This window comes from Lipomyces oligophaga (assembly GCF_038497815.1).
Source record: "Lipomyces oligophaga strain CBS 7107 unplaced genomic scaffold V1516scaffold_7, whole genome shotgun sequence".
NCBI classification, from domain to species: domain Eukaryota; kingdom Fungi; phylum Ascomycota; class Lipomycetes; order Lipomycetales; family Lipomycetaceae; genus Lipomyces; species [Lipomyces] oligophaga.
The window spans coordinates 563,052-576,645 of NW_027117791.1; the positions used below are offsets into that span (position 1 = coordinate 563,052).

At 42.6% G+C, this 13,594-nt stretch overlaps 7 protein-coding genes across 7 annotated transcripts; 4 read left to right on the forward strand and 3 right to left on the reverse strand.

The window, feature by feature from the left end:
* Positions 1 to 148: 148 nt before the first annotated feature.
* Positions 149 to 2,613, forward strand: V1516DRAFT_680007 (uncharacterized protein). The gene has a single exon (XM_066923019.1). The coding sequence runs from the start codon at positions 649 to 651 to the stop codon at positions 2,248 to 2,250; it is 1,602 nt and encodes a 533-aa protein (XP_066775710.1). The 5' UTR covers positions 149 to 648; the 3' UTR covers positions 2,251 to 2,613.
* A 369-nt stretch (positions 2,614 to 2,982) lies between these two features.
* On the reverse strand, positions 2,983 to 4,712 carry V1516DRAFT_687225 (permease for cytosine/purines, uracil, thiamine, allantoin-domain-containing protein; the record flags this gene model as incomplete). Its single annotated transcript, XM_066923708.1, has 2 exons — positions 2,983 to 4,508; positions 4,562 to 4,712. The coding sequence occupies 2 exons, from the start codon at positions 4,710 to 4,712 to the stop codon at positions 2,983 to 2,985; spliced, it is 1,677 nt and encodes a 558-aa protein (XP_066775711.1).
* Positions 4,713 to 6,254: 1,542 nt separating this feature from the next.
* On the reverse strand, positions 6,255 to 7,310 carry V1516DRAFT_687226 (uncharacterized protein; the record flags this gene model as incomplete). Its single annotated transcript, XM_066923709.1, has 2 exons — positions 6,255 to 6,725; positions 6,768 to 7,310. 2 exons carry the CDS (start codon positions 7,308 to 7,310, stop codon positions 6,255 to 6,257), a joined length of 1,014 nt encoding a protein of 337 aa, XP_066775712.1.
* V1516DRAFT_680011 (uncharacterized protein) lies at positions 7,210 to 9,193 on the forward strand. Its single transcript, XM_066923020.1, has 3 exons — positions 7,210 to 7,627; positions 7,680 to 8,006; positions 8,059 to 9,193. The coding sequence occupies exons 1-3, from the start codon at positions 7,487 to 7,489 to the stop codon at positions 8,839 to 8,841; spliced, it is 1,251 nt and encodes a 416-aa protein (XP_066775713.1). The 5' UTR covers positions 7,210 to 7,486; the 3' UTR covers positions 8,842 to 9,193.
* On the reverse strand, positions 9,078 to 9,563 carry V1516DRAFT_612239 (uncharacterized protein; the record flags this gene model as incomplete). Its single annotated transcript, XM_066919306.1, has 2 exons — positions 9,078 to 9,361; positions 9,434 to 9,563. Coding segments are annotated over 2 exons (414 nt in total), but the record flags the coding sequence as incomplete, so codon positions are not given.
* A 335-nt stretch (positions 9,564 to 9,898) lies between these two features.
* V1516DRAFT_628054 (calcium-dependent phosphotriesterase) lies at positions 9,899 to 10,957 on the forward strand (the record flags this gene model as incomplete). The annotated part of the gene is made up of 1 exon (XM_066919821.1): positions 9,899 to 10,957. One exon carries the CDS (start codon positions 9,899 to 9,901, stop codon positions 10,955 to 10,957), a length of 1,059 nt encoding a protein of 352 aa, XP_066775715.1.
* A 602-nt stretch (positions 10,958 to 11,559) lies between these two features.
* Positions 11,560 to 13,018, forward strand: V1516DRAFT_680016 (uncharacterized protein). The gene is made up of 2 exons (XM_066923021.1): positions 11,560 to 12,163; positions 12,226 to 13,018. The coding sequence occupies exons 1-2, from the start codon at positions 11,812 to 11,814 to the stop codon at positions 12,909 to 12,911; spliced, it is 1,038 nt and encodes a 345-aa protein (XP_066775716.1). The 5' UTR covers positions 11,560 to 11,811; the 3' UTR covers positions 12,912 to 13,018.
* The last annotated feature ends 576 nt before the right edge of the window (positions 13,019 to 13,594 follow it).

The window sequence follows — 13,594 nt, forward strand, 5'->3', positions numbered from 1 at the left end:
TCTTATCCAGGACATAAAAGTACCATTTCCAGCGTGTGCGAGTCCCGTGAAATTTGCACCAGCATAAGTTAGCATGCGTCTGTCCCAGACGTGTCCTCACTCTGCGAAGTCTACTCGTCCATTCAACTCCCACCATTACCACCCCAGAGCAACTATACTATTCTAGACTGTTTTATAAACACCAATCGGACAGGTTAATTCGAGAAAGATCTTCAATTTATTCGAAAACTCGGAATCGTCGTCGCTAAATTTTATATCAGGCTTTTTTTCGTTGATTTTTGGCTTCAATTCGACCATTCTTAAGCGCTCGAGCTATATCTCACTTCCCATATCATATCTTCGCCTAAGCTTCTCCCCCTCCCCCCTTTGTTCCTCTGTTTTCGAAATCCTTTCGAATTCGCTTTAAGTTTCCGATCTTCAGCTTGCCAGTTGCTGAGGTTGCCAGAACAACCTGGGAATTTTTGTTTTGATTCGATTCTGTATTTGGGTCGACCTTGTCAGTCAGCTTTCTTCTTCGTTTTGCGCGTGTCTCGGCAGCCCCGCGTCCTCACTAGAAGTCAAGTCCATTTCAGCATCGTCGAGAGCGTGGTTCATATCCATATGTTCCACATCCGCTGCTGATCTTTACTCGCACTTTCTTCCCTGCTCATGTCCTTCCACGAATCAGTGGGCTTGCTCGCCATCTGCGACGCCATTGAAACTGTCGAAGCTGCGTCTGCCTCGTCCTCGTCCTCGTCACTATCTTCCTCTGCCTCGTCTTTGTCCTCTGCCTCGTCTTCATCCTCGCCTTCTCCGCCGCCTTTGTCTCGCAAATCATTTGTTTCCTCTGCTTCTGGACGTTCGACAAAGCTAGATTTCCTACCTCGATCCTCCTCTATCGCCCACCATAGTAACAGCAACCACAACCACAACCACCATCGCAGTCCCAAGGGCGCCTCTGCAAACCGGTCCCAGTCTACCAGCTCCTCCGCGTCCAGCACCAGCACGACTACCAGTTCTTCCCAAATCACAGCAAAACAGGCGCAAATGCCCAACAACCTTCAGAATCAAAATCAAAATCCCGCCAGCGCTCACCCAAAAAATATCAACAACAACAACAGCGTTGGTGCCTCTTCTCCTTCCTCTCACCCGCTCTCTCATAATATCCACCACCACACCACTGTTACTGCTTCTAGTCCAACGAATGCTGCGCCGCACTCTTCCTCCTCTCCTTCGCCCGCATCCTCTTCTTCCTCAGCAGCAGTAGCAGCAGCTCGTGCAACTGAATCTGCAGACTCTCGGCTGATGACTCCCGCGATCGATCCATCGTTTCTGCCGATTGATCCGGCGATTGCTGCTTCGTCTGATTCTTCTGTTTCCGGCAGCGCTGCTTACACCACCGCGTCACTTCCTGCCATTTCTGCCGCGTCTCTTGTTGGGGTTCCTGCCGCCTATCCCTTGCCATCGAGCTATCCATCATCGTCTTTGCGACCGGAACCTTCGCCGGAGGCAGTGCTCCCTTTTCCAAATTCTACTTCTTCTGTCTCGGGAATTCCTGCGAAGCGGAAACAGCCCCAGCAGGCATATCCGAAGCGTGAGCGGACGACTTCTGATCAGTTTTTGGCTGCCATTTCCAAGCCATCTGTGTCTTCTAACTCTATTCCTCCCGAGTTCAGATCTGAAGAATGTCATATTTGTGGCCGTATATTCAGAGGTCCCAAGTCTTCTACCCATAAGCAGCAGCACATTCGCCGGCTTCATCCGAACGATTATCAGCCCAAGCGAGGGGGCAAGAAACGCGCTCTTGCCGCGGCCGCTGTTGCTGTAGCTTCTAACAGTCCAAGCCCTGGAGTTGTCTCGCAGCAACAGTATCACCATCAACAGCAGCAGCAACAACAGCAGCGGCAACACTCACACCAACAGCAACAGCAGCAATATCACTCACAGAATCACATGGTCGACATGCTATTGCCCAACTTGGATGGTATGGCTGGTCTCAGTGCAGAGAGACATGCGCAATCCGAGAGCCAATACACCTCTGCCTTCCATACTGAAGATACTCGTATCCGGGCGAAAATTCCTGTTGTTCCTGTTGTTCCTGTGGTTGTTCCTGCGCTGCCAAATGGCGACTCATCAGGATCTGTGCATTCAAGAGATGCGGTTGACTTTTCGCGTTTACAGCCATCAGAGTCTAATGTTGTTGTTGCTTTATCTGGATTTGTTTCTTCTGCTGCCGGCGATCCTCCGTCTTCGGAAAACACGGGCGAATAACAGTTTGTATTGAATTTTTGTTACTATTGAGTGTTGATTGATTGTTTATTTTCTATTTTTTTGTTGCAACTACAACCCCAGCAAAGTCGAAAAAGTATTGTCATTTATAGTGAAGTGATGTGATTGTATCTCGAATATTGTAGTTGTCAGGTTATGAGTAGTACGTTCATTATAGGTTAATTTATTTGTTATTACTAGTTCACTATTTTAAAGAGCCTTTATTCTGATTGTGGAATTGGAATACATTTCCTGGTCTATTCAGTACTTAATGGAATACGTAAATTATGGATTTATGGAGATACATCTATTCTATCTTTCATGAGCGTGATTGTCATCAAAATAATTCACATTTAAATGAGGTAGCGCCAGACTAATTTGTTTCATCAACAACTGCCTGGTTTCTAGGACCTGTCAATAAAAGAAATATTTAGAATTTAAAACAGAGTAACTAACTAGCCTTCACAGCACACTGATCTCTCCAATACTAAATCAAATCTCCGATATAGATCTCGCAAACACTTACAATTATTTTTCCTCGCTCGCGTGATTGAAAATACCGAACTCTTGAAATAGAGATTTAGCAAATTCAGTAAACAAGTTCAATATCTTCATGCTAACAAGTCATAGCTCTTACAGCTCTTCAACTGCCAGCTACGATTCATGAACATCATACCCATAATATTATTACTCAAAACAAATTTAAAGAACCACCTAAAGCCTTTCCAAACAAAATCATTTCTTTTCATACGATTCATTTAAGTCTACCGAGTCGACCACATCTGTCTCCATGGCTGCATTATGAATAGGCAGATCTTCCATCTGAATACCAACCTCAAAATAAGTCGCTTTGTCAGGCCAAATCCGGGAGAGTATATAATAAATAAGACTGGCAACAAACAAACCAAACCAAAATCCGAGTCGATACAGATTTGCGATGCCAGCATGCGCAGATGTAAATCCAGATACAACTGGGATAAATCCAGGTAGAAGTGGAACCCAAGCAACCGTGAATGCAATAAATGCTCGCCAATTGTAACCCTTGTAGTACTGATATGGGCCATGGAAATTATATAGTTCCGGAACGTTTATCTTCTGTTTATGAACAAAGAAATAGTCAGTCACAAGAATCGCGAAAATTGGACAAAGCCAGATCGAATAACCGCCCATGAAATTCAAAAAGCCAGAAGCAGATGATAAAATGTTCCATGGCGTCAACGCCCAGCTTCCGATTATCGCAGATATGAATTGGCCTCGACGGATATTGATATACCGAGGAAACAGGCAATTCATATCATTCGCCGATGCAAGAGAGTTTGCTGCAATGTTCAAACCAAGCTGTGAAAGATAGAATGAAAATGCGCAAAAAAATGCTGCTGCTCTTCCGCCATGTGAGGTCCACTTGTCAATCACGAGTAAAGGATCCCACAAAATCTCGCCATACAGTATCTCAGACCCGCGTGCGACGAAAACTCCAATAACAGTGATAATAACAGCTGTGAATGGAATCGCAAACGCACTGATATATGTATCTGTCCGCTTCCGAGCATATCGTGAATAATCCGGCGCGTTAACCATTAGAGTTGTTCCAGATCCTGTGTTCGAATTCACTCCACCGACAAATGTCCATCCTAGTGTAGAACCCGTTAAAGTCGAACCCGCAGCCGTAAGTGGAATACCAGTCTTTTTGACTTCGTTCACGATCCATCCAAGAATTGCAAACGCACAGATAGGTGTTGTGATAGATTTCACCAAAAATAACCATTTCAGTCGCTGGACACCAACATAATGGAACGGCAAGCAACTAACAAAATAAATAACGTATGCAACCATGAACTGCGTAGTAATGTTCTGGCTCGCTGGAATATGGTTCGCAACGTTATGAAATGATGGCCAGATTGCATAAATCATGGATCGTACACACTCAGCACCAGTATACACCTGAATCGCGTACCAAAAAATACCGACAACCATGCGCATACAAATGAACAAATAAGATAGATAATATCCAAAACAGGAACGACTGTGAATCGAAAATGGAATATGGTAATCAGCTCCTACCATGCCATTGATGACAATGAAAATTCCTTGAAGAATATTGGAGATGGCAATACAAGCCAGCGAGAGTCGCCAGGACATGCCAACTTGCATCAGCGATGCAGCACTTCGGAAACCAGATACTGACAAATGATCAGAAATCCAGAACAATGCATAGTGTCTTGTCTTCCATGTCCGTTCCTCTGGAGGAACAGGGTCGAGGTCTATTTATACATTAGTCAGAGGAACAAAACTAGATTGACGAAGAGAAACACACCATGGTTACTTCGGCGGCCTTCAGAAGCTGAATCAAGCTGAATAAATTTGTCAAACTTCTGCCAGAAAGTCAATTCTTTGGTATCATTGTTCTGCTCGCCATCAGCCGAGCTCTCGTCCACTGAAACATTGTACAGCTCTTTCGACTCCATTGCGACAGCAACCTAAGTTCTAGCCAGATCAAGACGACAGAACTGTAGATAATTCAAAACGATATGCTAACGATTTCACGCGTGAAGCAATCAGGCGCAGCAGCAGTATTTGTATTTCAGCCCTTTATATCCATCCTATCCAAGCAAGAAGCAAGAAAAGAATACCACAGCAAAGAAAGACTAACCAAAACAAGCAGGGAACAACTGATTGCAATTAGACATGCCAGCCATGCGAGTCAAGCAACTAGGGATAGGTCCTGTCAGACCAGCATAATGCAATTGACAGCAAGGCATTGAAACATGATAACCCGGTGGCGGTGTAGTGAAAGAGTATTTCACTGCTGAGTTTATCTAGAGGGACCCTGAACAGACCGATGCCAACCCTAAAGCATATCCAAAGAAATATCACCAATAACAATGGAAAACTCGTAAGTCAAGGTGTACATTATTTTCATATTTACATCTAAAATATATGCTTGCTAGTAAGTCTGCATCCGGACTTCATATCAAAACACACCAGACATCAACAGCAATGATAAGGAGAATATCGGCGTCTGTCACAGATCTAGCATGCCAAGATCAAGTTCAGAAATAGGCCGATAAGATGCCGATAAGAGTCTATCAGGTTGTGATTGTCTTGATTCTCATGATTTGTGCTGGAGTGACATGCTGCGATGTATCAATGACGGTCAAAAGCGTAGCCAAATAGCCAAGTAGGCTTATCTCCTGGTCCGATGCTCAATTGCACCGCAGCATTGTGATGTATTAAATTTTATTCGCTAAAATTACTTTATTTTTTCTTTTCAGCTCGATGGAGTAACTTATATTATACTTGCTCTGCTGATATCGTTGCCTATCTATACGGGCTGCAAGCCACCAGAGAACGTCCGCCACTTAAGCAAGCATGATGCAGATAAGGACACCCAGAATCTGGTCCAGACGGCCTCTCAGCTATCGCAAGGGAATTCATGGCCTATTGCAGCTGACACCTTTTCAGTCAATCTTATATTGCTCTAATTTGGCATTCAACCGCTTTATAAGTTGTTCGTGGTTATAATATCTGTATTGGTTTGTCATTATGTGCCATTTTCATTTATAGACAGCTGCTCGCACTGCTATTTAGATCAATATCAATACGGTATAGCTTTGAAATACACATTATCCAAGGTTCTCTGTATTTTACCCAAATGCTGGGCATTGTCGCATTACCAATTACAATTCGTCGTTTAGTGCATACAAGGCACAATTAGAATCGTTGCTGCGATATCGTGTTTGCTTGGCTACTAGGCATCCACCAAGTAATAAATAGTTGCTAAACAGTCGTATCGAGACAGTTATCCGGTGGCATATCCGGTGGCCGGCTACTTATCTTGCCAAGCCGGTGCCTTGAGTTTCTTCAATGACTATCTGAATAGTAGTAGCTAGCGATCGACAATAAGTCTTCGTTTTTTATCCTGCAGAGTGTGGAGGATTCGCTAGCTTGGGCAGACAACGGCTCCGATCGAACCAAATATACTGAGCATGTAGATTCCATAAATAGATTCAATGATCAAAAACTCCACCTCGTGAGTCACTGTCTCCGCCAGAATGTTGCTTCTGGTTCCATTGCTTATCCATCCAACCATTAAAATTCAAATGATTTCGTTCTGGCAAGCCAGTTCCAAATCCCTTAAAGCCGCATAATCTTGTGTTCCGATAGGATTCCAATTTATGTAGGCTCTCAAGATCATCGGATCCGGAAATTTTCAAATCTTTGATCAATGTTCGTGTATTGATCTCTTCAATGGTATGAGCACTCCGATGCACAGAGAACACCCAGGCTCTTTCGCAGTCCAGCTCCATCTGCTGAATTATTCTTGATTGATCAATTTCTCCCTCTTTATCTTTCAATATATTCGGATTATCGGAGCCGAAACAAGAAAAGAGCTGCTCCAATTTTCCAAATACAACATCGTTTTCATCGTCAAATGTTGCGAAAGCAAAATTATTCGACTCAACTTGCCCATCATATATCTTGAAAATTAGTTTAGTACAATATTGCTAATAATTACGTACCCAATCAATCTCAAATTCCAATAGATTGCCAAGTTTACTCAGATATTGTCGCAGTCCGTAAGATTCGTTTAGTGAACGCAACGGCGGCCAAAATCTGATGACCATTCTTCTATACCGATCATCAATTTCTCCCTGATATATGTCCGGGAAATCTTCGTTCGGCGTCTGAAATTTTCGTGAAAATCGATCTTTTCTTTTAAACAAATTGTATTGCCATTCCATATTGTTATTGACCGCTTCTCTCTTGCGTAGAACTGACTGAGGTGACTCTGTCGACAGCGCTTCTGACCATTTTTGTTGGTAAAACTTTTTTCCTCCATCTTCTGGAACTTTGCTGAGAACTGTAATCAGACAATCCAAGGATTTTTGATTTGGCGTGACAGACAGCGGTTTGTTGGTCTGGTATATTAGCTGTTCAAGCTCTACTTGTCCTTGTTCTCGTCCTAAATCTGACTCTCTATAATTTTTTTTCTGCTTTTCTGGAAAACTTCGCAAATCTCTAAAACCTTGATACAAACATCTTGCGTTTCTGTTGAGCAGCATTATCTGATTCATATTGTTCAAATTCAACTTTATACAATAATCTGATATCGAATTCGAAAATTATCTGAGCAGACTGGACCATTCTCCCAATCTCGACTAAGGGCATGGCGTCGTGATTCCTCCAGATATCTCCCTTTAGATTTAATACTCCATACATCTTTACAGAGTGAACCGCAATGAGCTCAATTAAAATGTCGTCTAATAAACGAAAAATATCGAAAAATCAACAAAAAAGGGCACGACTAAAACAACGGAAACTTGAAACTCAATCTGAGACAGTCCCAGACAAAAAATCTATTGTCGAAACGCACGACAAAGTAAGTGCAGTTTATACTCTCAAACAGAATGATCTTTACTAATGATTTATAGAATGATTTATACAACGAAGACGAAGAATACAGAAGACAAGAAGAATCCAATCTGGACGAGGGATTGCATGTCGATGTAGACGATCCAGCGTTTGCTGCATATAAGTCTGTTATCGAGCATTTCCAAACCGCAGACGATGAAGATGAGAATTATTACGATGAATACGATAAAGCGGACATATATTATAGTGATGATGATAACATCCAGGACGAAGAAGAAGAAGCTGCTACTTTGCAACATGTAATGAGCAAGAAGAAGCTACGCAAACTCAATAAAATATCGATTGCTCAGCTGAAGGCTACTGCACCCAGACCTGATGTAGTTGAAGTATGTTCATTCGGAAATTTAATCCTATTTTATTGAAAACTAACAAAATTAGTGGGTGGATTCAGATGCCACGGATCCATTATTCCTCGTACGAATAAAGGGTTCCAAGAACGTTGTTCCCGTTCCGGCACATTGGAGCTTTAAGCGCGAATATCTTTCGTCGAAAAGAGGAATTGAAAAGCCTCCTTTCGAATTGCCCGATTTCATTAAGTACACAGGAATCATGGACATGCGTGACAACACGAAAGAAGACGAGTCTACCCTCAAGCAACGCACACGCGAACGTGTACAGCCCAAAATGGGCAGGCTCGACATCGACTATCAAAAGCTTCATGACGCTTTCTTCAAATTTCAGACTAAGCCAAAATTAACTGGATTTGGTGAGGTATATTACGAAGGAAAAGAATTTGAATCAGATGCCACCGATCGTCGGCCAGGCGTGCTTTCAGATGAACTTCAGCAAGCTCTGGAGATGCCACCTGGCGCTCCACCTCCATGGCTTTTGAATATGCAACGTTTTGGACCCCCACCTAGTTACCCCGGTCTTCGAGTCCCCGGCCTAAATGCTCCTATACCGTCGGGTGCTCAATGGGGATTCCAGCCTGGCGGATGGGGTAAACCTCCTGTCGATGAGACTACAAATCGTCCTTTATATGGAGACGTATTTGGTGTGTTAGAAGCAGCGCAAGATACAAATGGCCAAGAAAACGAGAATGTGGATAGAACATACTGGGGTGAATTATTAACCGAAGAAGAGGAGGAAGATGATGATGAGGAAGAAGAAGATGAGGAAGGGCGAGCAGAGGGAATCGATGAAGCCCAGGAAGAAGAATGATGTATATTAGCAAAAATTTGTAATCAAAAAAACTCAAGCCCGTCGAGATCCTGCTGTCTATGCTGTTTCCGTTTTACTCGAGCTGCAGATACTAGTTTTGTGGGCACACGTTTGGATCTGTCTAATGATTCTGGCCGATCAGTCGATAAGAAAGGAAGTTTATCCCGAAAGCCCATATGGCTGATACTAGAGCCACTTCTGTTTTCGATTTCAAGTTTAATTGGGTCAATCAAATTTGACGACCTTGCGACAACCTTCCCCAAGTCATCTAGCACGTCGTCATTTTTGACTTTGATTTCTTTCTTCGTCACCACTCTCGAATCTTTAGACAAAATTGAAAAAATCCTGCACGTAATAGCAACCAAAACCAGGCTCAGAGCCACAAACTTTCCACTGGCCAATAATCGCTGGAATGCTCCATATGCTTTCGGTATAACTTTATAAACCAAATATCGACAGCATTCGACCTCGTCAAACACCGGATCGGGGACTTCCGCAAGCGGAAGATTGATGAGGAATTCTCCATTTAATCTATCGGCTATTTGAATCGATTCCTTGATCCTTTGTGTGAATATTCGCTGACTATTCGGACGAGAATCAGAATGAAGAAGCAATCTAATTTTGCGATGTAGAATCGAGACATATTTCCACCATTTTTGCATTCGATGCTGATTTCTGTTTCGGTGGATTATCAAGTGAAGTAGTTCGTATTCACTATTTAAGTTTGCATAATCGATATCCAATGATCCCTTAAAAGTTGCAGTTTTGGCTGTTGTGATTACATCCAAGACTGAATCTGGTGGTGAAGACGGCGTCTGAAACCCTCCAAGTCGAATTTCTCCAGATTTTGTACTCTTCTTGATCTTTGCCATGTTCACTTGTGTTATATTTTATATATCATTTCCTGCAATTGCAAAATCCATGAAAAAAATGTATATCTGAAGTAGTAATGACTTTGGGAAAACTCGCTGGGATAATAAGCCCTGTTCAATCATGTAACTCACCTACTCGAGGTTCAACATTTGAGCATATAGCCAGCGCCAATTTCGAGATCATAATGAATACACCAATCGTCGAATTTGATCAACTGAAGGCTGCTACGGATATTGAATATGCTCGCTTCTTTAAGCGTCTTCCCAGTCCAACATTTATTGTGTACGATGCAGAATTTAGAACAGTGCTTGGTTCCAATCCAAGCATAACTAAAGTGGAGTCACGCCCGAAAGATCAGTTCGCCCACGAAGCAGGTGTTTACATCAAGAGAACGAATAAAGTTTATTTCACTGCCAATTTCCAGACTAGCAATCCCGTCGAATGTTACGCGGTAGACTGCAAAAGCCATAAGGTGGAAGTCGTTAAGTACAACAAAGTTGTCCAAGCCAATGGAGCCTGTAATTACAAGGATAATATACTTTACTGCTCTCAAGGCGATTTCAATACAGAGTCAGCTTTGGTGGAAGTCGATCCTATCTCTGAGGTTTCAAAAGTGTTGATTGACAATTTCCGTGGCCGTTCGTTCAATTCGATAAATGACGTAGTGATTCACTATGAAACTGGAGATATCTGGTTCACAGATCCTACGTATGGCTATGAGCAAGGTTTCCGTCCTCACCCTACTCTTCCATCTCAAGTCTATCGTTTCACACCGTCCACTGGCGAAGTGAGCTGTGTCGCTGACGGTTTTTTGCAGTGCAACGGCTTATGCTTTTCTCCCGATCATTCAAAAATGTACATCACAGACACCGCAGCCTATCAGGCCTACTCTGGTCCTGGCGATGGCCATCAGGTAAGTGTTAACTTCCGCAACCCGGCTACGATTTATGAGTACGACGTAGTCGATTCAGGCAAAAAAATAATAGGCCGACGCACTTTTGCTTATTCGGATAATGGTGTCCCCGATGGAATAAAGTGCGATGTCAAGGGCAATGTATATAGTGGATGCGGCGACGGTATTCATGTTTGGAATAAAGACGGTAGCTTGATTGGTAAAATCCATCTCGGACATTTGGCTGCTAATTTTTGTTTTGTTCCAGGCGGTATGTGGATCATGGCCGAGCATACATTGTACCTCGTGGAGATGTTTTCTCCTGGGGCGTTAGTTGCGATCGAGTGTTAATAAAATAAACGTGATATATCAGCTTAAGGAAATAACTATTGGAATTGCTCCAAAAATGATATCGAAATTAATCAAAGCCTTAGTGGCATAAAAGTCAGACAGAAGTCACCGAATCTCCCCTGAACTGCTAACAATGTTGGTCCCATTTGCCCACGGCAAGATCATTTCAATTAACTGGTCTGTCTCTAAATGTTTCAACAATTTTTGAAAATGGAAGGCTATACCAGAGCAGTTGCCGAATATATTAGCTGGGTAATCGTATAACTTAATCACTTAGTCAGAAATCTACACTGACCATTTCGCAAAATGTCAGTCAGAGCCATTTCTGAATCCGAGATAAGCCAGCTGGAGAACCTCGGCATTAGATCACCGAAGAAGTTTAAGAGTCTTCAATGCTTACTTGATGATGTTACATCAAACAATCGAACTGGCTAGTTGATTGAGCTGTAGTTTAAGTGGAAGATACAACACCATGAGGATATTGAAAGTGCTGAAATTTAATATGATCAAAACTATTGGAACCGCTAATGAGTAGGAGCTCCTTGGCTGTTCCCCAGTTTATACTACCCATTGGGTTTAACAAATTCTGTCTTCGCGTAGGGACCTTCTTTGCGTAATGCTCGGTGTTCATTAGCGGACTGACATCTTGGCTTGACGTCTGCCACGGGGAAACCTAGGTTTAACTCTAATTTTTAAAGATACTGCATGTCTCGGGATCCGGAGCAACTCGATGACCCTGCAAAGATCTGAAATCTACGGATTATCCTCAGTCCGAATATAAATCGCATTGATCCGAACCCTTTGCGACGCCAGTCCAAGGCACGTAACTGGATCTATTAATTTCATCGTTAAATATGGTTGAGATTTCCACTGTCAAAACGTCCAATTCTCTTTTGAAGAAGTCAATGCCTTCAGAGATGGTGGCAGTATTCGTTGGCGCAACTAGTGGAATTGGCAAATCTACTCTTATCCACTTTGCCAAATACACCAGTCAGCCTCGGATCTATTTTGTCGGTCGCTCGCAGGTAACCGCGGATTCTATTCTTAACGAGCTCCGTGAGATCAACAGAGACGGCGAATACAATTTTGTCTTTGGTGATATGAGCTTGCTGTCCGCCGTTGATAAAGTTTGTGCAGAGATCAAGACCAAAGAAAAATACATCAATGTTTTATTCCAGAGCCAAGGTACTCTCGATCTATCAACTGGTACGTGAATAACTTCAGCTGAAGAGACAAACTTGATTACAAAATGCTCACTCCTCTCACAGTTACGGCGGAGAAGCTCACAGCTATGCAAGCACTGTCCTACTACTCCCGTATGCGTTTCATTGTCAATCTGCTTCCCCTTCTCCAATGTGCTCCTTCTCTTCGTCGAGTAATCACTGTTTTGGCCGGCACAAAGGAAGGTCCTATCAATCCAGCAGACATTGCTGGGAAAAAGGTTGCGCCTTGGAAAGCACGCGGTCACTTAGTGTCTATGATGACCTTGACTTTAGAGAAAATCGCAAGCCAGGCTCCGACTGTTAGCTTTATCCACGACTATCCCGGAGCGGTTAAAACTCCACTGAGTAGAACATTGAAAGGACCTATGGGAACCTTAATTAAAGTAGGGTTTGCTGTGATATTTTTGTTCATTACGATGGAGGAAGTGCCTATTGATGAAAGTGGAGAGAGACACGTATTTCTGGCCACAAGCTCTATGTTTCCTCCAAAGGAAAAACTTCCTGACTCGTCACCGTCTGGCTTGCCTGTGGTCGAAGATCTTGAAATCTGCATCGGCTCTGACGGAAAGCCTGGCAGTGGTGTCTATACTGTTGGTGCATATAGCAAACCTGGTGATGCAGCTGTTCTGAAAGTGCTGGCTCAGCTGAGAGAAGAGGGAATTGGAGACATGGTATGGGACCATTTACAGGAAGAGTTTCTGAGAATCACTGGACGCAAAAGCGTAATTTGAACATCAAAGCTTGGTGTGATTAACAGCCAGTGAACAACAAGAGTTAATTTTGATAGTTAATTTAATATCTAATTTTAACAGAAAATATTATGAGCAATAAATTTATACAACTCAGTCTATATACTAAAGATACTTGCCCAATAGATCGCTTAGGAACAACTTGCATCGTATTTGGTTTCCTTTAAATAAGTTTGTTTGGGATGTTAGCTGTTCAGCAAAGCCTAGGTTATCAGGACGTTGTAATATCATTCCTAAACGTGGCAGTGGTTCTTGCGTTGTAAAATGACGTTATGGATTGACTTTAATAAGTTTTCAGGTGCACTTCACTCAGCTCAAAGAAAGAATTCCACATTGTAGTTTTGCTAAATTACCAACATTTGCATTTCTCCACCTTCAGTTCAAATATAATTTGATCAGCATGGCCAAGCCGCAAAAACTGACCACTGATTGTTGTCGGCTTGCTGACTGTAATTTTTGTTTGCGGTATCAAAATAATAGTTTAATTTATCGACTAACCTAGATAAGAATGTTTCATGGCTATAAGGATTACACTAACAGTGATCATAAGACCTAAAGCTATTTAGACGTTGAATTCTTCTAAACCTTTTATCAGTGAATGGTGCTTCCCTATAAAGTTTGAACAGATTAATACTCCACATTATGTGACAGCATTGATCCTGCAC